Genomic DNA, 23,415 nt, shown 5'->3' with positions numbered 1-23,415 from the left:
ACCGGTACACTTTTTTGAAGTGTGCCGATTCGATTTGTTCACCGATACACTTAAAAAAAGTGTTCCGGTATGAATATTCATACCGGTACACTTGCTTTCAAGTGTACCGGTATGCTTTCGACGGTTTTGATTAAATTTACATATCGGTACACTTTTTTCAAAGTGTACCGGTTCACAGTGATTTTTTTTAATTTTTTTTCCAGTGGTGCGCACCAAAGGATCAGACGGTAGAATTAGGCATAACAGAGGATGTGGAGAGTCTCGACAACATCAGGGGGAGCCGGAACACGATGAGCCTTTGCCGGCAATGCTTGAGCAGCAGGCTGTGCAGCAGGGTTGGCCTGGAGGGCCGATCGATACGAGTCTTTTGACTCGATACGAGCAGCATGTTGCTCGTTATGTATGGTTTGGTCAGGTAATACTTTGTTTGTATTGTTATTATTTGTTAAGTTATATTGATCAATTTTTTTTTTTAATTTGTTTTGTTTATACTCTCGTTACAACTGTTAAATCCTTATTTTGAATACAAATTTAGTGTTGAAATATTATTATAGTTCATTTTCAATGTCTTATGGTATGCATCCAATTATCCGGTCTAATTTATTATTCACAATGTATTTTTTTAATTATATGTAGGAACGTGTCGTAGGTGACAAAATTGAGCTACGAATAGCATCTTTAGGAAAAAATGTAGTTGACAGGGTTCCTGATCACCATCCTGAAATTATTCAAGGGTGGTTGAATATTTCGGGGTTGTGCTGGCTTGAGCGGACTAGCTTGAAACTTACTGAATTACAACTTCTATCCGCATTTGTTGAGAGGAGGCATCTTGAGACATCGTCATTTCACATGCCGTTCGGCGAGATGACTATTACTCTGGACGATGTGACATGTCTTTTGCATCTGCCTGTTAGGGGTCACTTTTATACTCTTCTATCAGTTACTCAGGAACAAGCTGCGGCACTTGCAGTTGAGTTGTTAGGGGAGGAGTATCAGTTTGCATTGCGAGAGACTGCAACGCAAATGGGTGGTTATTTTTCACAGCAGTGGCTATATGAGAGTTATATGAGGAATGCCAATTTGTACAGGAGATATGACAGCGCAACCAGGGCATGGATGTTGATGTTGGTTGGATGTACCATTCTGACTGACAAGAGTTACACACGTGTGGATGCCAAATGGCTTGTTATGTTTAGAGATTTGTCTGCATGTCATACATTTTCTTGGCCCAGTGCTGCATTGGTTTGTTTACGATAACTTGAACGATGCATCCATGTTTACTACAAAGGCCCTTGCAGGGTATGCGACACTTCTACAGGTATGCGACACTCACTACAAAGACATAATTTAAATGTTGCGTAATTAAACTTTTTTTCTCTTTGAAATTTTAAGTCCTTATCAATTTAATTTGTCCTTATCAATTTTAATAATATTTCAAATTTTATGTCTTTCATTGTGATTTTACTCCATTAATAATATATGTATAAAAATATGAGCAAAATAATAATCTATGCATAAAAATAAAATAAAAAATTATACAAAATATAGTAAAAAAAAATCATAGAAAATAATCGGCCGGTCTGGTTTGAATTTTATTACATTGGTGTTAATAAATATATATAAAAAAACCATGGAATTAATGTTTGTCATTGAAATGAAACATCTAATATTAAAATTTACTATAATTGTAGGGATAAAAAACTGATTTAAATTTTTTTATAAAAATAAAAGTCATTATATTAGTTATTTTGGAGTTTTTTTCTTTTTTAAAGAATTTGGAGGAGATTTATGAAAATTAAAAAATAGCAAAGATAAATAAATTTATATACAAATCAACCATGCTCCAAAAAAAAAAAAACCATTAGTTTTCGACCCTTTAAAAAAACCATTAGTTTTTTTTTTTTTTTTTTTTACGGAAAACCCATTAGTTTTTGAAAGCAAGGTTATTAAAATAGTGAAGATATTTTTTTTTAAGAAAACCCTTACAAATAACAATTGCATTGCAGGTTGTGATTGGAATTTGGAACATTGGGGAACTAAGTCTGTCATACAAAAAACAAAAAACAAAAGAAAGGGAATTAAGTGCATTGGGAACCTTCGTTTCTTAATTACATATGGGGTGAATCTATAATTATGGAAAATTATATTACCACAATTAAAAACTAACAGTATTTTAAATGACATTTTGATCAACCACTATATTTAAAACACTTAGGATAGGTTGTCCAGCCCAATTTCATGAAATGAGTAGGCAAGTTGTCACCTAAAGTTTAAGTGTACAAGAAACAACTTGCAGGGCTCTCGAAACAATATCTTGTTCCAAAGTCTAGAGGAGTTTCTTGGTTAATGATTCATTAAGAATTTTATTAATTTTGAAATTCCAATTAGTACTACTTCACATTTTAGGGAGCGATATGATGTTTGGTTCCATTTATATATTGTTGAAGGGGCAAGAAAGATGCATGCATGCATGCATGTTCCGGACTTTGGGATGTTTTTGCCAATCAATTTCTATGCCTTTTTGGCACTTGATATTTATCTACCGTCAGTCTCTCACTGTCTTTGGAAACAAAGGCTACTCACCCAAATTAGTGCTCTACTTCAATCACTATGTTCACTGCTTTAACCCAAAGAATCTACTTTGAATTCCTCGAGCATTCAACAACTCATGAATCTCCAATATTGAACTATATATATTTCCCAAAAGTAAAACAAGATGGACTTTTGGCTCTGATTTTTTTGTTTTTTTTTATAGGGAGATCAGCTATTATAGACTAAACAAAGCAAAAACAAAAATGTTTCTAAATTGAATTATGTTCAAGCATGATTTTTTTCTTGGTTTAGTTTTCCATAACGTCTTGAGTGAAAGACAGAAGCTAAAAGGTCCATTTCTTCTCTTTCTTATAGGTGTTTTGTATATCACAAGTTCATAAGTTTCATCTTCAAATCTAGGCCGTTCAAAAAAATATTCAGAAAATACATATATCAAATTGTAATATTCAGAAAATGCATTAGTACACAGTTTGAACTAAGTATATCTTAAATGTTGCTTTAATCAAACTTCAATCAATCAATTTACACATAGAGCAATACTTTGGACATTGGTAAGTCGGATTTGGATTTCCTTGCTACGCAATTATAGATCTTGATTGTCCGATCTCAAATTGATGGCAGAGATTGCTTAACATTATTTTACTAAGTGTATAATTTGACCTGTCTAATCTCAAATCAATGGTCAAATCAATGGTCAGGATTGATTAATGCGTAAGTTTACCGCAAAGAATCCAATTCCCAAAAAACCATTATCAAACTAATTTTCAATTAATTAAACCAATTTTTGTAATTTTTCATAGTTAAATTTGTTTTTAAGTTAATGTTTTTTAACATTTCACGAAAGTTGTTTGTATGGGGGTAACTGCTGGTATTTGTAATACCTTGAAGCTAGCAGGCAGCCATCATTGAGCCTTTGAGCTCATTCAGACTGCAGTACAAGAATTCTGCGCGAATCCCATAACACTCTCATGGCACCTAACTTTTTTTCAGCCTCTGCAAATGTAGTACCAGTAGCTTCTGACGGGAAGGGTAACTTCATCCCTTTATCAGCATGTAGCTCATAAACATCCATAACATAGGCCCCTAATTCCTCCAATTTCTTCCCATACCACTTGCCATTCACCTGAACTACCCTTCCTTTGCCTATCTCCTCTCCTCGCACGTTTACAATCACAGCATGCTGACGAACAATATCTAGAAGACCTGCATCAACAAATTCAGCAAGCTAAGGTTCACAATTATCACCGGAAGTTATTCTTGTGAGATTAAGATCTTTTCTTGCTCACCAAGATTGTCAGGTGAGTCAGAGGACACTCTTACTGGCCCTTTTTGCTTATCTGGCACGGAACCATCCTTGGTGCGGGCTAGCTTAGCTTTTCGGTTGTTTAACCTGATATAGCAAACATGAAATTCCACGACAAATGAAATTGGCTATAAAATATATTGACATACCAATGGCCAGAAATTGCAAATAAATATTTAAAGTGAGAAGAGGGTGTAATCTAACCAATTTTTAAGCTGAGAGGGGGTAACTTCACCCTGGAAAATATAAAGCAGGAATGTCTTAGAAAAGAAAATGTGTCAAAATATTAATTGTCGGTTTAGCTAAATTTACATACATGTTGACTTAATTTATCAGCCCATGATTGAAGTGAAGCTGCATTTCGCTGCATATCTGGTTCATCCAAAAGCGCCCTCTCCATCAATTCCACCATTTTATCATTCATTATAGTTCGTCGTTTTCTCTTTTGTAGAGGTCCAACCTTTTCGTTCTCTAGCTCATTTTGCTGCATATCTGGCTCATCCAAGAGTGAACTCTCCATCAATTCTGCCGTTTTATCATTCATTGTAGTTCTCTTTCGTTTTCTTCTTTGTAGAGATTTAACCTTTTGATCCTCTAGAGTTTCATCAACTACAACTTTGCTGAGACGCTCCATTGATTTTGACTCACCGTTATTTGCATTATTAAGGACATTATTTCCTTTTGCAGAACTAGTATCTGAACCACTTGATTCAGCGTTCTGAGCATCCTTGTCCATATCTCTTGTTCCTCTTAACACAGACTTATTAGTCGCACCTTTACCTCCAACATGCTGATCTATGCTTGGAAATGCAGAATTCTCAGACATTCCCTCCTTCAAGTTACCAACCTTTGTATCGAGTTCAGCAGGTTCTTTTACTTGTAGAAACGATGAGCGGACCCCTAGACTCTGATCCACCTAAAGGAAAGCAAACCTTTTTGTTCAAGCCATTACATAAATGACAAGCTAAAAGCCTAAAACTAAGTCACCAAATAGCACAATTTGAGGATTCACTTGCTTTGATCTTTAATATTTAAAGGTGTTGCCTAGTTCCGAAGATAAATTACTTTTAATTATATTTCCATTGGCACAATAAGTATCATAAATCACAACTATTATAAAAACTTTGATCATGCTTAATAATGTTTGTTTGAGTTTAGAAAACTTGTCCCATGATAATGATTTCCTCAAATTTACTATCCTGAATTTCTCCAGCATAACAGAAGCAAAAAGTTTTTAAGAAAATAGACTAGAAACAAAGAAAAAGATTTACTTGAACAGGATTTTCCTCAGAGCCAGAAGAAGTAAATTGTGTTTGTATTTCGCGAAAAAATACCCTGCAAGAAAATTTAAAATATACAAGTTTTTAGAACACAGTAAAATAAAATATGATTTTACAACCAATAGGAAAGAATGTATTAGAGATAGTATTTTTAGACAGTGTCTTGCTAGCATTTTTCAATTTCAAACAAGGTTTGAACAAAGTCCTCCTCTGAAGTTTCCACGGCATCAAAGTGCTTCTCAATATAAATCAACCACCAGTAAGTATCTTTTTCTCCATAAAAAAATAGAATCAATTTTCAATATTCCAATCTTGTCATCTAACTTCCATTTTTTAAAACACCAGAAACTCCAAGGACCTTAGTTCTGAGCTTTAATACCAATTTTGTAGGAACTAGATATATGTATTAGAAAATATATGGAGCTATGCTCCTTACACTCAGAAGACAAAACTGTAAACAGAGAAGAAAAACAGAAAGAATGCAAAGACTGCTAATAAGAAAATAAAAGATGAACTCCTCCCTCAAGCATAATGCTTGCCCCGACCTTCTCCAAAATATTCATGGTCTCATGACTACCCCCTCACTCTCTTTATAACCACCTCAACTCATTTCCCATGACTACAAAATCACACTGCCAAAAGTGTGACCTCTCTTGTTATTGAGTGTTTGAATATTGTGTTAAACTTAGAGTTAGAGTATCTTAGTTAATCTCATATCATAGGATTAGTTTCTAATCATAGAATGACTCCTCCGATTAGTTTCTATATTACTTGGTTATTATCATGATCTGTTTCCTAATTTTCCTACTTATTTAGTCTTGGTATCAAATCATTATCAATAATATTTCACAACTTTTATATTCAACGTTCTTATCATTTCTTTGCTCCTTTTTTCTAACACTCATAACTTCAACATTATGTATTTTCAATGATTCCCATCCTATCCTCCAAACATATACAGGCCGTCCAACAGTGATACGGAAAAAAAATATATATGAACGATGAAGTTTTCCCAACTTCCTCTGGTGCCTATGACAACCTCTCTTTTTTCCCACCAAACATTTACTACATAACTACCTAACTCATAACCATGAACCTATGTTCCGGACCATGCTTGAAAACTTGTTAAAACATCTGCCAATGTTATATATAATAATAATTTGTCCATTTTATAAGAGTATATAGTAAGCTGTTGTAAAACTACGCCAATGGGTGTAGTTTAAGAGTTAGTTAAGCTGTTAGTTCTAACATACACTAAGCATTGGTTAAGCAAAACCTATATAAAGATGTAAGTGTACTCTGTTGTAGAATAATGAAAACAGACTATTCCAATCACAAAGTTAGTTACAAAGTAGTTACGGTTAAAATTTTATATATAATATGTGGCTGACACACAATTTACCATCAAAATAACTGCTCTATATTAGGCTACTACAGTAAACACTACAAAGAGAACTAAAAGAGGGAGAAGTTACCTTAGAAGTTGGACATCCTCCTCGTTTAAAAAGTTTGGCATCAAAGACTCTGCATGACTTAACAAAGAGCCTACAAAAAAAAAAATACTTGTAAGAAGAAAGTAGGAATATATTGCTGATAATTCAAAATTACTTTTTATAACAATCATTACGTAGGTTCTTGCTAACAGTAGCAGCTTTAGGAGCATCAGATTCGAAAGAAAACCCAGGCAGCAAATTAGATAGGTCCATTTGCAGGCACTCCAGGACCTTTTGAATGAAATGGTTCCTCTCCTTTTCTGAGTAGTAAATTTAAAATTATAAAATGGTAAATTATTTGAGGAAATATATACAGCTGTCAAACAATCAAGTAAACATTAGCAAGCATTGGCAAAAAACCAACCTTCACAACAGTCGGGAACAAAACATTGAAGGTTTGCAATAACCTTGACAAGTAATGATGTCCTGTTATGTGCATAAGATGTAGAAGGCATGATGTTACGCGTCATCTTCAATTCCAAGACTGTTGGATTTTGTATATCCATTGACGAACTATTATCCAAAATCCATCCAACTGTAGCAAATAAATCATATTCAATACTTGCATCCTCCTCTGTTTCTGAGAGATCAGACGAACACCAAGAGGATAAAAAATCCACATGGGAGAGTGATATTATTGCTGTCAGAACATTAGTCTGGAATCACATGGAAAGGATCCAATCAAATTCGTAAAGCTGAATAAACATTTGACAAATCAAAGAAAATGCAGATAATGCATCAACTGTAATCAATCAGAAAAACGAAGGGTCGTTAATTAATTTTCTCATAAAAATAATCACCAACAAAAATCATTTCAGAGACAGAATGAGAATGAACTCCAAAACAGTAAAGCAAGTTATCCTTGATATTCACATAATGATAACTTACAAAATAATCTGTTATGTAAGAACGAAAGTATGTATCATCAGAGAAAATGTCAGCTAGACGCATTGCATTAAGCTGTAAAAGCCCAATTGGGTATCTTCTATCAGTAGTGGTGAGATGCCTGGGATTTCTTCCAAAAGCAGTCTTCAACAAGTTGAAAACCTGCATCATGAAAACAATACTAGAATTTGGAACTGATAGGAACCAAAATATGAATAGGAAATACTCCCTCCGGTCCTTATTATAAGGAACACTTTGAAAAAATCACACAGACCAATGAAGCACATTTAACATAGTTATTTTCATTTAATACTCTTATAAATTTTAATTTATTCCATGTATACCCTTATTTAATTACTCTTTATTCAACTAACTTACTTATTTTTAAATTCTCTCTCATAATAAATAAGGGCATAAGTGAAATTGAACCTTTAAAACATTTGAAAATTGGTCAAAGTTTCTTATAAAAAGGACCAAATTTTTTGCCCTAAGTGTTCCTTATAAAAAGGACCGGAGGGAGTACTAGATTATTTTGATACTGAAATAGCCAAACCAGAGAAATAAATCCCTATTACAAAACAATTGTAAGGAACTACAAAGAAATAAAGTGGATGGAGAAAGCCACACAAATGATAATGGCACTCTCAAGAAGAGAGAAACCCCTTACTAAGATAAGAACCGTCCCTACACCCAGCACCCACAATTTCCCACTTCATACTTCTCATGCCCCCATCTTTTCAGCTAGTTTCCCCGAATACGTCATTATGTTGGCCTATTAATAATAATGGGTCTATCAATATTCCCCCTCTGAAATTCACCATGTCCTCAAGGTGAAACAAATGCACTGCAGAAAAACAATTGTACCAGGATCCCACTGTTTGAAGTATAATGACCTAATGCAAATAGAAGAATTATTTTTTCTTTGTGACTTCAGCTTCCCCTTGTTCCTTTTGGATCGGAAAATGAACTTATGGCCCAATATATGATAATGCAACCCCATTTCCACTTTTTTTAAGGTCCATTGGCCCATTATCACCAGAGTTGTCTCCAACATCCCTGAGTCGTCTTCTTAATCATAAAATAATATCTCATAATAACTTGATTTTGTGTTAGAATATCTTGGTTTATCTCCTGGGATCAGATTTCTAATCTTAGAGTATCTTAGAATATCATGTAGGACTTGTTCCCAGGCCACTCTTTCACCTTCAGTTTGCGAAAACTTGGAAATTTACGAGAAACACCAACTGTAATTGGTTCAGCATTAAATATTTTTGTGTCCTCATAAATTTCAATCCTAGAATTAGGAGGAGAATCTTTAGAACTATGGAGATCTCCAGATGTTCACAAGGATTGTCTTCCACCATTAAGATCTCCTCCTCAAGAGATGTACCTATCTAATTGTTTGGTACGATTTGCACTGAGGTTGTTGACCACTCTGTTTTCTATCGCTATTCGAACAAAGGATGTATCTATCTAATTGTTTATATGGATGATGTGGTTATAACCGGTGGAGATGAACATAGCATACTCTAGTTGAAACCAGACATCTCTCATCAATTTCAGACTAAAGACCTCGGCAAGGTCCATTATTTATTGGGTATCGAGGTAGCTCACTCTAAGGATGATGCAGTGATTTCAGAAAGAAAATATGCTATAGATATTCTTCAAGAGTCAAGATTATTGAATGTCAAACCAGTTGACAATCCTATGGATCTAAACGTCAAACTTATACCTAGTTGTGAGAAGATGTTGTCAATATCAAGGAGAGTTAGAAGATTGGTTGGAAAATTGAACTATCTCACTGTCACCCCATCCAGAAATTTGTTTGCATCGGTAAACCAGTTCTTAAATTACCCGAATACAAGATCATGGAATTAGTGACTTGTGAACTTACAATTTGGAGAGAATATGTCAATGACGCTAATATAGTAATATGTGATACTAAAACAGCATTGCATATTGCCTCAAATCCTGTTTTCCATGAGAGGACCAAACATATTGAGATAGATTGACATTTCATCAGGGAGACAATCGCATCAGGAGACATCACCGCGAGCTTTATCAACTTAAATGATCATTTGTAACAACCTAGGTGCATATGAACTTTGTATTTATCGTAAAGAATATCATATCATGCAAATTGGAATGATATCTCCTATATTTATTTTGTATTTTTTGCCTTGAGCCTATATAAACTCGACCTCGTTGTGTAGTTGAACAAAGTTTCACAACATTATGCCTCTATTTTCTCTCATTCAACAATAATGAAATTAAGGATGCGGTCAAAAATCCAAACAAAGTTGAACTATTTCATGCAACAATTTCCATCACCAAAATCACACAAACACCGGAGACTGTTATATTTAATGAAGTTGCATTATAAGCTGAAAACTAACCTCCGACGCAACAGACTTAGCCAAATCTAAACTTTGTGCTGAGGTGGCTACTTGATCAAGATAAGAAATGTTTTCTGCTTCACACAAACTCAGCAGCTGCAAAAAGAAAGTAGTGACAGTGTTATTCGTTCATAATGCATCATTTGGAAAAATAGGAAAAAAGAAAAGGGGAAAAAAAGAAAGAAAAAGAAGGCCGCTAGATGCACATAGTTCCCACCATCATGATGTCTAGGGAAGGTAAAAAAAACATGCGGCCTTAACCCCCATGACAGAAGACTATTTCCATAACAAGAATATGTGACAACCAGGTAACATGGCAGCAACCTAACAGTTGTGCCAAGACTTACCCTCCAATTTGAACAAATTATGTAGTTGATTAAATTCAAAATCAGGCATATGTGTAAGATGTTTCACATGACTCACAATGGATAGTATTTTGGATTTCAGCCTTGAAATTCCAGCCACAATCCTAGATGGAAAAGATGATTGAATGTTTAACTTCAAGATAGATTGAGCAAGGAAAAGAATGCCTCCCTTTTCACATAGTTCCTGTGACCAAAAAGAAAACATAAATATAATTCATATATGCATTTATAAAGGGTAATTCATTGCACCAACCAACCAAATACATAGAATGATATTAATCCTCTATTCATCTTTCATAGTTTCTAAATTGCAAGTAGCCAGACACCAGTTCATCGAACTCCCACTTCTCCCCTTGATTATACATCCTTATTGGCGTGCAACCTTTAACTTAGTTGATTGATCAGCTTTCAACAGGACAATAAAAATAATAAGGACAAGAGTCGGGATCGCAGAATGTCAAGCATTTTATGGAAAGTGATATTCTAGATAAGCACGAGGAAATGGCTGAGATGAAAATAGATTTGCAAACCTAAAAGTGTTTAAGTTGGAGAGGAAAGTAGGCTTTGCTCTTCTCACAAAAATAAGGGTACAGAAATGAGCTTGTAGACCTCCCTAGGGTCGATTTATAACCACTGTTGGAAAAAAAATGATAGCTTGAATATAAACGTATAATGACTCCCTTACCTGAGGAAAGTATATTTAGAACACTTGATTCACTTCTATTACAGGAGGAACTCCTCATGATTAATTTATGGAGCAATTGGATTTTACTATAATATATTGAGATTTGGAAAGGACAAAGGATCCAACTGGGCTTTCTATTGTATACATTTTCAATATCTATAAAGGGGATCAATCGATAATAGGGTAAGACTCGATATACTTATCTTCCGGTATATATTTATAGCGTGCAATGTAACTTTTATCTATCTAATGGTTGAATGATTATTATCTATCATATTGATCTTACATCGCCAATTTCAAAAAACGAGGGACAACAAAAACATAGATGTAATAACCAGTTCAAACCGGGCTGGTCTGATGGTTTGGACCGGGATCATGTAATCGGTCTGAGCCACTGATGGTTTGGTCATAATTATAATTATTCTCTCTATTTAATGTCGTTGATACAGTTTCCTTAGAGATCCTCTTTTGTGTGTGTGTCTATATATATTTGTACATACTTTTTGTGCAAGTTGATTATTCTGAACTATTTAATTTGGTATCCAAAGCAAGGTTCAAAATCATAGTTTTTTGTCATTGGGCTTTGGGTGTCCAAGGGATACTATCGTCTGGTACCAAAACACTCTCCAGGGCTGTCGCCGCCACATCAGGCAACACACACCTCACCATTGGCACTGGAGGAGGCCACTGATCTGTCACCACCAAAATCCTCGCTATCAGAGACCAGTTCACATACCCTCACACGCGGCGGCAGACTTCCGGCGCATGCGACCGCCCATCAGCCACTTGTTTTCATCATCGCCAGTTTTTGTCTAACTCACAGCCCTTTCTGGTTTTGTTGGGACCACTTCCAGTTTGTGGGTCCCACATTTAAGGTCTGTTCTTGAGGTTTCTTTGATTTGTATATGTTTTTATTGTTGTGATTGTGAACGCACCCATGAGGTTGTTGCAATGTTTTGGTCTTCTGTCATTGTGATTGCATCCTAAGGTCTGCTGATTCAGTTTTTCCTTCCGTTGTGTGTATCTGCAGTTGTGTGTCTCTTGTTGTTTGTTAGAATGTTTTCTACGGCTGTTTGCACCTGGTCTTTTGGTTCATTGCTTGATTGTTGATCAACAGGTTTCATCTTGAACCACCTTGGCTCATTTTGGTAATTCTACTATATCACTGTGGGATCAAGGATTTCAGAATTTGGTGCTTCTAATCTAGTTGGTAATCCCTCTTTTATCTCTAGCTTGTCACCTCCCAAACTACCTCACAACATTACCCTTGCTAATGGCTCTAAGGCTTGGTCACGTTTCACCACTACCATCTCTATCCTTGGATTATAATGTTATTTGTATCCTGTTGTCCTTTCGACTTGATTTCAATTAGTAAACTTATTTGCTCTCTCAAGTCTCAACCATTCCATAACATTTACTTCTGACCCTTTCTTTATGCAAGACCGGAGTATGGGAAAATCGATTATAAAATTATCTAAATTGCGGGGACTATATCAACTTCAACATCGTCCATCCACTTTCTGCATCTCCAAATATCATTCATAACTGTCTCGGTCATCTATGTTTGGATAAGTTAAAAGTTTTGGTTCCTCGTCTTTCATATCTAAAGGCTTTGGATTGTGACTCATGTCAACTTGGCAAACACTTTGGGGTGCCTTTTCCCAAAAGTGCTAATCAAAGATCCATGTCTCCCTTTGATATTTATCCATTTTTATGTTTGGGGCCCTGGTCGCATGCCTTATATTTTAGGATACAGGTATTATGTCACTTTAATCGATAATTTCTTGAGAAACACTTGGATAACTCTCTTGAAGAACCATTCAAAATTATTTGGAGCCTTCCAGACCTTTTGTTCAGAGATAAAATGTTTGGAATTTTGCGAAGTGACAATGCCAAAGAATACTTTTACTCACCATGCAACTCCTTCATAACTCCTCATGGCATCATACATTAGTCCAGTTGTCCGCACACATTGCCACAAAATGATGTTTCTAAATGAAAACACTTCCATCGAGTTGACAGTGCTCGTACCTTATTGACCAATGCTAATGCACCTTTTAAATGTTGGGGGGATGCTATTCTCACTACATGTTATTTGATAAACCGCATGTCATCCTCAGTATTGAATAATGAGATTCCTCACGATCTCTTGTTTCTTAGGGACGCCCTGTATGTTGTCCCTCGAGTGTTTGGCTCCACTTGTTTTGTTCATGTTCTTTCCCTAGTCATGATAAATTGTACGTGTGAGCTGTTAAGTGTGTTTCTTGGGTATTCTAGAGTTCAAAGGGGGTAAAAGTGTTATTCTTCATCTACACATGGTTTTTATGTCTCTGCAGATGTCACGTTTTTTGAGGATACACTCTTCTTTGCATCACCAACAGATATTACCCCATCTTAACACATTTGTTCCTACTCGCAGTTCTCCACAATCACATGGTGATCCAAAAAATTTCCGTTTTGGTATTACTTATGAGCATCGGCATGTTAAAGCTCCAGAGACCGCTCTTACTGGCTCCAGTGATTCAGCTCTTGTTCAAATCCCTTCTCCCATTGCGGTCCCATCTAACCTTTCTATCGACTTACCTATTGCTGCTCGTAAAGGTAAACAGTCTACTTCTAATCCACATCCTATTTATAACTTTTTGAGATATTACATATTGCCTCTTGTCCATTATGTTTTTGTTTCTGCTATATCCTCTATCTTTATTCCTAAGAATGTCCAAGAAGCATTATCACATCTAGGATGGCGACAGACAATGATTGATAAAATGGCTGCTTTTAAGTCCAGTTGTCAGTGGGTCTTTGCTATTAAAGTAGGCCCTGATGGACAGGTGAGGTAGCAAAAATGGCATTTGTTCTCTTTTTCTTGTCAATAGTTTCCATGGAATATTGGCCTTTGTATCAACTTTATATTAAAAATGCCTTTTTGCATGAAGACTTAGTTGAGGAGACCTATATGATCAACCACCAGGCTTTGTTGCTCAAGGGGAGTCTGACCTTGTTTGTAGGTTGCAAAAATCCTCATATGGTCTATCACCTCAAGTTTGGTATGGAAAATTTAGCAAAGTTATTCAGCAGTTTGACATGATTCGTTGTGAGAGATCATTTTGTATTCTTTAGACACTCATCGGTAAACAAACTTATTTATCTTTAGACACTCATAAGGTATTAAGACCCAAAACACCATTTTTTAGATATTTCTTGAACAAAATTTAGGTCGTATGTGTTATTTTCTTGGGATTGAAGTAGCTCAGTCAAAGACGGACATTGTTATTTCTCAGAGAAAATATGTTCTTGACATCTTGGAGGAGACGGGGATGCCTGATGTAAAACTTCTACCAAATCAGGGAGAGACATAGCTTGACCCATACTGATAAAAGAGATTAGTAGGAAAATTGAATTATCGCACTATAACCAAACAAGATATCTTGTTTGTTGTCAGTGTTGTTATTCAAATTCTACACTCACCTTGTGTCAATTTCTAAACTCACCTTATGATAGCCATTAGAATGCAGTGGTTCAGATCTTAAGGTATATTAAAAGGTCACCTAGGAAATGGTTTGTTTATACAAAATGAGGTCATACCAATATTGTTGGATTTCCAGAGTTGGATATTCAGATGCAAGTTGGGCAAGTGATAGGAGGTCTCCTTCATGTTGTTGTGCTCAGATTGGAGCAATTTAATTTCATGGAAAAGCAAGAAGCAAATTGTTGTGAGGTCAAGTGAGATAGAGTATCGTGCTATGACCCACACTACTCTACTTCTGAACTTTTATGATTGAAACACTTATTTCAAGAGTGAAATGTTATGAATTAGATCCTATGGAACATTTGTGTGATGATTAGTAGGCATTGTATCTTTCTTCAAACCTCGTCTTTCATGAGAGAATTAAACACAGAGAAGTTGATTTCCACTTTATCAGAGAAAATATCATTTCAGACATCATCATTAAAACCTCTTCAAGGAGCTCCAATAATCAGTTGGCCAATCATCACCAAATATCTACGGGGACCTCAATATGTAACAAATTGGATGCATATGATATATAGGCTCCAACTTGAGGGGGAGTGATGATTATAGTAATAATTACAATTATCCTCTCTATTTAATATCTCTTAGGATTGAGAGTTGGACCTAACTCAACCGTACAAAATCGGCTTGTAAGGTGAGGACTGCCTCTACTTTATAAGCATGTATTCAAGTCATCTCGCAACCGATGTGGGACTTCTTAACAATATCATTAATAACAGTTTCCTTAGATTATTATTTTTCTATATTTTGAGAGATTTTATCTTTTATTGATATTTGTACATCCCCTTTGTGTAATGCAAGTTGATCATTCTAAACTATGCAACTCTTATATATTTACAAAGTACATATTAGAGCAGTAGTTGGTATATCTAATGGAGTATAAAACAATTTTGGATCAATGTAAATTTATAGACCTATATAACAGAACATTTAATCCAACAGGATTTCATGGCAAAGTCATCCCGTGAAAAGTTATTTGTTAGTATAAAGATTGATTTTGATTTAAACCGGCGTATTGCTCTAGATTTTGATACACAAATTTAAAGACATAATCTACTCCAAATTTTTAAAGAAGTCTAGTTTGGAAAACCTTATTATTGAGCAGGCGCTCCTTAAACAATTTCTGCTGGCACAATGACTGAATAAACTGTAGAGAAGCCTCACATTGCTGGCAGAGAAAGTAAGCTACTTGTTCGGACGAAAGATTTGATTCCATGGCAGAATCTTTGTAGCAAGCTATCAATGTAATCTCAAGACACCTAACAACCACACGAACAGATCCAAAAGCTACATCCATAAATAAGTCAACCTATCACAGAAAGGTTCATAATTAGCTATAGTATAGATGTGACGTATTATATAATAACATTGATTTGTGTCATGAGAGCAGAGATAATATAAGAAAGATAATTAACTGACTGGAAAAAAAAAAATTGCCTATCAAAGAAATATAAGAAAAATAATTAACTGACTGGAAAACAATTCTATATGCCGGTATAAGTATTGTGTCCCTTTTTATATTTCATCACATGTGAGAGACAAGTAAAATGATTTTCAATAGTTACCCGTAAAAAGGTTTTAAATAATGTAAATGATTAATATTAATATATTATGAAAATCATTTTCGACCAGCCATGTCTAATGTATACTAACAATAGTAGTTTTAAATCTAGCAACTAAAGCAGTAAGTACAGGTGAACTTGTACCTTTGGGTGTGCAAGCAAAACATTGGCAATATCTTGAAACTGTGTCGATATAAACCCTGTCAATAGATGTAAGCTGCATGCTACGAGTGCAGAATGCGAAAGGTACTTGAATTTAAAAGCATGATCTTCCTGCAGCATGAGCGCAAACTCAATTCAGATAAACAGTACAGAACTAGGGTACAGATAAAGTCAATATATTAAACTGCAGAGATAAGAACTGAAGAATACCTGGAATACCTGTCTGTAGGTACCAAGAATAATAAGCATGTAGAAAACCAAATCAATCATCTGTTCCACCACTTTCACATCATGTAGAAAAATCTGTAATTATATTCCACACGCAGAAATCAGAATCTATTATTTTGCAAAATAAATTTGTATGCTTTAGCACAAAAGATCATCAATATCTAATACCATTAACATCAAGAGTCAGTTGATGGTTAGTGGACCATTATTTAATACACAAAAGATATAATTCAATTTTTTTTGAGGAATTTCAATACTATTCAACTTTAAGATAACATGCCTATTACATAAATAAAAGCAAACGAGCACAAACACCACAAGAAGCAAAATACAATAAATGTAAACAAGATCATAAGGATTACTACTGTTGACCTGATCAAATTTAGGAAGGCGGGGGGATAAATCACACAAGGAATGCAACAGACGAATACCACACGACACATATCTGAACACAACGTCATCTCTACTAGAAAAAATTAGTATTGTAGTAAGATGCAATGGAAGAGATCTTGCAAGCTTGTCCATATCAATCTGTGTACACAAATATAATTAGAAAGAACAGTCTGATAAAAATAAATAAAATAAAATCAAGATGCTAAGAATGAGACAACCTCCAGCAGCACTCCTTTTCCAGTACGGTAGCGAACAGAAAAATTGCCAGCATCCTTTAATAATCTACAAAGGTCCTGAGAGTTGAGTTTGTGCAATTCCTGTACTGCTGGCATCAAGTTTAACGTCTGCTCAAACAAATAAATGGAACTTATTCAAATTCCTGTCATTAAAACAGTTGATGTCGTAAAAAAATAGTATCATGGATCCTAGTCACATTCAAGTGGTTACTACTTGCCTGTTTACCGCTGCCAGATGGTTCTTCCTTAGCAATCATCATTCTTCTAAATTATTACGAAGACAAAAATAGATCAGCAAAATAGATCAGAAAATGTTGAGGCATGCATACATAGCACAGGTGATCAATGATCCAGTATGCATGAGTAAGCATGAGATAATCGTTACTTTTAACATTGAAAAGAGAAACAGCGTTTATGATAGTAGATCTACAATACATCAGAAGATATAAGTAGGGCTCTAATAGGAGAATTACTAGGTCTCTCAGACACTTGGGTACCAATACGGAAATACCATTGTTAAGATACTTTAAAACCATTCACGAGCTTTTGAGATAGTTGGTTCTAGATATGGTATCAAAGCCTTAATGAACAAGTGGTCTAGGGTTAAACCCTTGTTACACCCACTCTTCTAATTAAAAGCACAGTTTTCTTCACAAAAGATGTCTCGACCTGTGCATTATCAACATTTCGAGACCAAAACCACTCATCTGTCATCACCTAACACCTTAAACTATTATGACTGTTGCTCCATGACAACCATTTCTGTAATTTCCATCCTTGACATCTGTTCCTGTATTGTATTGTTACAGAACTAGGGATTGAGGGTTCAATTCCATAAAATCTCTTTTCGCTTTTACTTCCTTCTGATTGAGTTCAATGAGTTTATGTCAGAGCCACACAGAGAACAACAGAAGGTATCATCAAGAATGATCAAATATTTTATTGTGAAATAAAAGCACAAGCTTTTGAGCACTTTTTAATTGTGTGTCGTGCACAGTCAAAGAAGAGTTAGCCTCCTTTCTAGAAAGCATCAGATATGCACTACATGTAATTCTGACATTGAGGATTGAACTTCAGTCCAAAGGTTTTTGGGCATGAAACACATGACTTACCTAGCAACAAAATAGCATCAGAAAATGGTGTCTATATCCGACCAAGTACACTTTTCCACCTTCAAAGTTTAAACTACTGGTACTCCGAAAGAAAAAATGTTACACACTCACTACTTTTCTTTTAATGAGTAACCTAACCATGGAATGTGCAGCTAAAATGTTGGTTCAAATTAACCAATAGGTTGCAAAAACTCTCCCATTACCCAAAGGTGTAGGATATACAAATAGAGGGCCCTGTATCAATGTTTGAGATTTATAACTGCTACAACAGACAATAAAACCATTAAAAACATCACCCTTTATTGCTTTAGAAATATTCACTTCCCTTCGATCTGCATATCAGTGATATATGCATATAAGAAGATTAAAGGTAGCATACTATATTAGATGTCAAATCATCCCAACTCCTTCAAGGAAAAGTCAACAATACATACACTCTCAAGATATTTTTCATTTATTTAAGTGCCTTTTATGATAAGGTTATTACAAATTTTAACACAATAAGTAAAATAATATTTAGTATGAGAAGAAATTGGACATGTCTAGTACTACAAAAAAATTCCTATTTGTCATCATCACTGAAATTCTGCTACGTGATGCTGCCATGTCCCCCTTGTGGGTAATCAGTTAAGTATGGTGCACATACATTTAACCAATTAAAAATACAATTTTTGCAGAACCAGTAGCATCGTCATTTATTTTATTTTTTGGCAAAACCACCTAGAAGACTGCGCGACTAATGTTTTAACAATCGCTGGCATGCATTTATGTTGGCTCTAGAGTTTCCTAACCAAGCAGATTATGAAAAATATCTTATTTTCTTAACAATAAAAGAAGATCATACAAGAAGAATGAAAGGAATGTACTCATATTTCTTACCACTATTTCTTAATTCAATACCATAAAACCAAAATTTAGGTCACACAAACCAAATCACGAAAGCTCACAATTCAGATTGGAAAAAAAGAAGAAAGTAAACCCTAGGTATTGTACATCGTTTGAAACTCGGTCGCCAACAAAATGTAATACTGACCTGGGTGCCATAAATTAGCTACTCGTTCGTGCAGTATCTGCCTGCGTTGTTTTGAAACCGATGCAACACACACGGGTGGAGAGAGAGAGAGAGAGAGAGAGAGAGAGGGGGGGGGGGGGGGGGGGGGGGGGGTAGCGGAGATAGAGGGGCTAGTCTAAAAGGGCATAACTGATGCAAAGGTTGTATCGAGTCTTGGATTAGCCAATATCTTGACAATTACATACCCACACACGGGTTTTACCATATGCCTGCACACGGGTTTTACCATATGCCCGCACACGGGTTTTACCATTTGACTGCAGCTGATCTCGCCTTTTTTTTCAATACACCTACACTAAGATTCTTCCACGTAATCGGAGATATAAAGTGACGTGTTTCATAAAGATGTGCAAAAAATCACTTTTCTATCTTTATGTTCCATGTGCCGCGTTATACTTAACCGGTGACGCATTTTAGTAGGCTAGACTTTTAGGCTACATTAAATCAACTATGTATATCAACATAACGCAGACATTAGGTCGTCATTTTCTCCATGTAATTGAATTTACATTTATTGGGAAAAGATGCTTATTGTTGTCATGTATACTAGTATGACAAATCATGGTTTAGTTTTTTAGGTGTCTGCAACATACAAGCAGCCTCTAGTCACATTTTAAAGATTTTATTTAAACAAAATACAAGAAAACCTAAAATAACAATGGGAAGGGGGAAAAGTCGTCCTTGATAAAGCAGTTGAAAAAGGCAAAAAAAAAATATAAATATAAAATAATTCACCGATCATTGTCCATATCTACCCAAAGAGACTTTTAAAAATAATCCGTGTACAACCGTGAACACCAAAGAGAAGCCGCAAAAAAAGTCACCTCATAGCAGTCTAATGATAGAGATTTCCACCTAAAAAATATTGAAGTTCAATTTTCTCTAAATGCATAGTTATAGTAAATGCTCCTCATAATCTAAGTACAAATTCCATTCCATCTAAAGTCCATCGCCATCATGTTGCAAATCACTCAAAATGTCATATTGCACCTCTACCCATATTATGCACCATAATAAGCCACAAACTTAGTGACAATGCACAACCAGATATAGTAGAGTTAAAATGAACAAACCTAGTCAACTCAATGAGACTAAAGCTCAATTTCTAGGCTTGAGCTCCAATCATCTCAAGCTCACATGTTGCTCAAACTGAGTAGAACACCCAGGCTTGCATTACTCGAGCCTTTATGCTTAATGAGCTCAGTTTGTATTTATGATTCAATAAACTTTTCTCACATATAATAATTAATATAAAGATAATTTGATCAGACCAAAAATAAATGAAATGTTAACATTAAATTAACACATTGTATTTATTTATATTACTATTGACACATAATTACATATATACTCCCTCCAACCTTATTTATAAGCAAAAATCATCATAATTTCTTGGCCTCAAATATAAACATTAGTCACCAAATTCAACTCTATTTAATATCATTCTTCCAAATATACCCCTAATTAATTCTCCTATTTCCTAAGATGAGAGCACAGTCCCTATACAAATTTAATGTTATAATTAGTATAGTAAAGGATATTTAGTAAATATAACACAATTCTTAATATGTGTGAAGCAACAAATTTTGCTTATAAATAAGGCCGGAGGGAGTATATAGGAGCCATGTCACACACACGCATGAGATGAATTACTCTTGATCATGCAATGACGCATGGATGGCCAAGCCTATATTTACTTGCATACCATCCATTTATAGTCAAAATTAACTCTTCTCAGACTTCCATCAAATAAGCTTCCTCTGTAATGAAGTGTATCATGTAAGAGCATGCTCTCATGAGAAGAGTTAATTTTGACCATACAACGTAAATAGACAGTCAAGGGTATATTTAAATATGAGAAATTAAAAAAATTACCATGTGTAGTTGTATCGTCTCAAGAATAAGTCTTGTTATATCTCATGATCACTAGATATACCCCCATGTATGTATGTAATGACTTGAACATGTGAAACCTCAGGTTCGGCTCATTTAACAAATATAACAAATTTCAGCTGTCGAGTTAAAATAACTTTACATCAGGTTCTTGAGAAAAAATAAGCCATAAAAATAAATCAGTTTACTACTTTACCTTAACAACTTCAATATATACTCATAGGACATAACTATACCATATGCACTATTCATGCGTAAATTAAGTATAATAACTTTAACTCTCTTAGTCTTAGGTAGTACCACATGTCAGCATAGAACAAAATTTCATTCTTAATTTGTTCAATTATATTTAACTTTCCATTCATAGTTTCCTTAAATATGTCGGTAATAAATAATTGTCCATATATTTTCAATGGGTATAGCAATTGATGACATTTAAATATTTTATGAATATACTTATTGTTTTGATGACATTTGATATATAATTATGAGGATGTTGTGTTGGATGTATGCTAAGACTAGACGAGATAGGATTAGAAAGGACAACATTAGATATATAGTTGGGGTAGCACTTATAATAGAAAAGATGGTGGAAACTAGGCTTATGTGGTTTGGGCATGTAGAGAGAAGACTTTATAGATTATGTAGTAAGGAGAATAGATTAGATGGAGGGTAGTCAAATCACTAGAGGCAGAGGAAGACCTAGAAAAACTATAAGAGAAACTATTAAGAAAGATCTAGAGATTAATGAGTTGGATAGAAATATGGCATATGATAGAACATTATGGTCGTTTGATCCATGTTGACAATCCCACTTAGTGGGATAAGGATTGGTTGTTGTTGTTGTATTGTATATAATAAACAGCATAGTATGTAATTAGATATCACCTTGATAATTATGAAATTGTTGACGTGAGAGAAAGTATCCCTCATATCAGGGACCCAAAAAGCATATCTTTATAAATTTACTGACAATTTTTTAGGATAGAAAATGATTGGAAAGAGTACTGATAATAGCCATTCCTTGTATTTGATGTTTCACCCTCGGGGGAGAATAATAAACATATACACATTTGGGAACACAAGAGAAATTTAAAGGGAATAAAATTCTCTTACAAATGTCTCCTATCTTAACTGTTTTTCTTTCTACAGCACAGCCTTTGTGGAGGGTGGGGAACAAAATGTTGGCAAAAATGCTACCCAGATGAACAGCTCGGGTTTCCTTCAATCCCTTCATTATTGTGCCCCTGCCCTCAATGTGAGCTTGAAAATTAACCGGTTCCTTGCTTCTTCCGTTCTCTTCCATCCCACCCATCCAAATGAACTTCCTATAAAAAAAATAAACCATCCTAATATATATCTTGGCCCTATCATGTAGAAAAATTCTCCCTAGCTTTGCAACCTCTACTTATTCACACTCTTTTGTCCCCCGGTTGTTGACACTACAGACACGCATTACTTTCTAACGTTTCCTTCTTAAACGCATTGAGATTTGAGGTGAGATTTGAGGCGACATTTGACAACTTATACATTCACCCTAAACATGTCAACAACAATTTACACCAAAAGCCTGATTCTTTCAAGTTTCAATTTTCGACTATATTCTATTCTGAGCCATGTAAATTCTATCAAGCACTTACACACTTACACTTTATTTATTATAATTATAATTTACAAAAAAAAAAAAAAAAAACAATGAGGGTATTTTCAAATACTGCTATTATTATTAATTACACTAATTCACATCTAAATGCCATTTTTAGATACTAAAATTAAAATTAAAAAAATTCAAAAAATCGATTTCAGTGGGAGTTCAATTGAATTGTTCTAAATCTCAGTTCAACCGATTGAGAGTTAAAAGAAAACTAGATTACCTATGAAGTTATAGGTATGGATTTGTGGATGAAATATTGATGTTGAGATGATAAAAGAAGTAAAGTAAGTAGAATGAATCTGTTCATGCATGATTGATTTTTAAGAATGAGAAATAGCAATGAGCATAGAATTATAGAAAAGTAGAACGCAGAATTAGAAATAGTACCTTTGAAGCGCATAATTTGAAGAGTTGCGGTGTCGATGGCGACGGGGTAAGGGGGGGGTGAACTGTGGAGTGGAGAGGGTGAAACCGTGAAAGAATAGATTTTTATTTGTCAAAAATAAAATAAAATAACAGTTTAAAGGAAGAAATTTTAAAACGTTAGTTAGTGTAGTTTATATGGTGTTTGCTGACGTGTCTCGTGACACCTTCTAAGAGCATTCACAATA

General features: G+C 34.8%; 2 protein-coding genes across 6 annotated transcripts; one reads left to right on the top strand and one right to left on the bottom strand.

Moving 5' to 3' along the window:
• The first annotated feature begins 307 nt into the window (after positions 1 to 307).
• Positions 308 to 1,257, top strand: LOC123914709 (protein MAIN-LIKE 1-like). Its single transcript, XM_045965891.1, has 2 exons — positions 308 to 415; positions 637 to 1,257. The coding sequence occupies exons 1-2, from the start codon at positions 308 to 310 to the stop codon at positions 1,255 to 1,257; spliced, it is 729 nt and encodes a 242-aa protein (XP_045821847.1).
• Positions 1,258 to 2,956: 1,699 nt separating this feature from the next.
• Positions 2,957 to 23,338, bottom strand: LOC123918503 (nodulin homeobox-like). Of its 5 annotated transcripts, none has more exons than XM_045970569.1 (19): positions 23,192 to 23,338; positions 21,133 to 21,269; positions 17,292 to 17,337; positions 17,056 to 17,181; positions 16,817 to 16,975; positions 16,427 to 16,519; positions 16,199 to 16,327; positions 15,583 to 15,801; positions 10,334 to 10,459; positions 9,911 to 10,006; positions 7,518 to 7,676; positions 6,994 to 7,285; positions 6,764 to 6,889; positions 6,612 to 6,681; positions 5,128 to 5,191; positions 4,173 to 4,772; positions 4,061 to 4,092; positions 3,840 to 3,943; positions 2,957 to 3,756 (listed from the first exon to the last, which is right to left on the bottom strand). In XM_045970569.1, exons 3-19 carry the CDS (start codon positions 17,331 to 17,333, stop codon positions 3,473 to 3,475), a joined length of 2,721 nt encoding a protein of 906 aa, XP_045826525.1. In that variant the 5' UTR covers positions 17,334 to 17,337; positions 21,133 to 21,269; positions 23,192 to 23,338; the 3' UTR covers positions 2,957 to 3,472. The 5 variants fall into 5 exon arrangements, with proteins under 5 accessions (XP_045826525.1, XP_045826527.1, XP_045826529.1 ...); XM_045970571.1 differs by having other exon boundaries at positions 17,292 to 17,334; positions 23,192 to 23,332; XM_045970573.1 differs by having other exon boundaries at positions 16,436 to 16,519; positions 23,192 to 23,311.
• Between the last annotated feature and the right edge of the window lie 77 nt (positions 23,339 to 23,415).

This window comes from Trifolium pratense, linkage group LG3 (assembly GCF_020283565.1).
Source record: "Trifolium pratense cultivar HEN17-A07 linkage group LG3, ARS_RC_1.1, whole genome shotgun sequence".
NCBI classification, from domain to species: Eukaryota; Viridiplantae; Streptophyta; class Magnoliopsida; order Fabales; family Fabaceae; genus Trifolium; species Trifolium pratense.
Note: the sequence above shows the minus strand (reverse complement) of the source record. Positions and strands in the feature narration are given on the sequence as shown.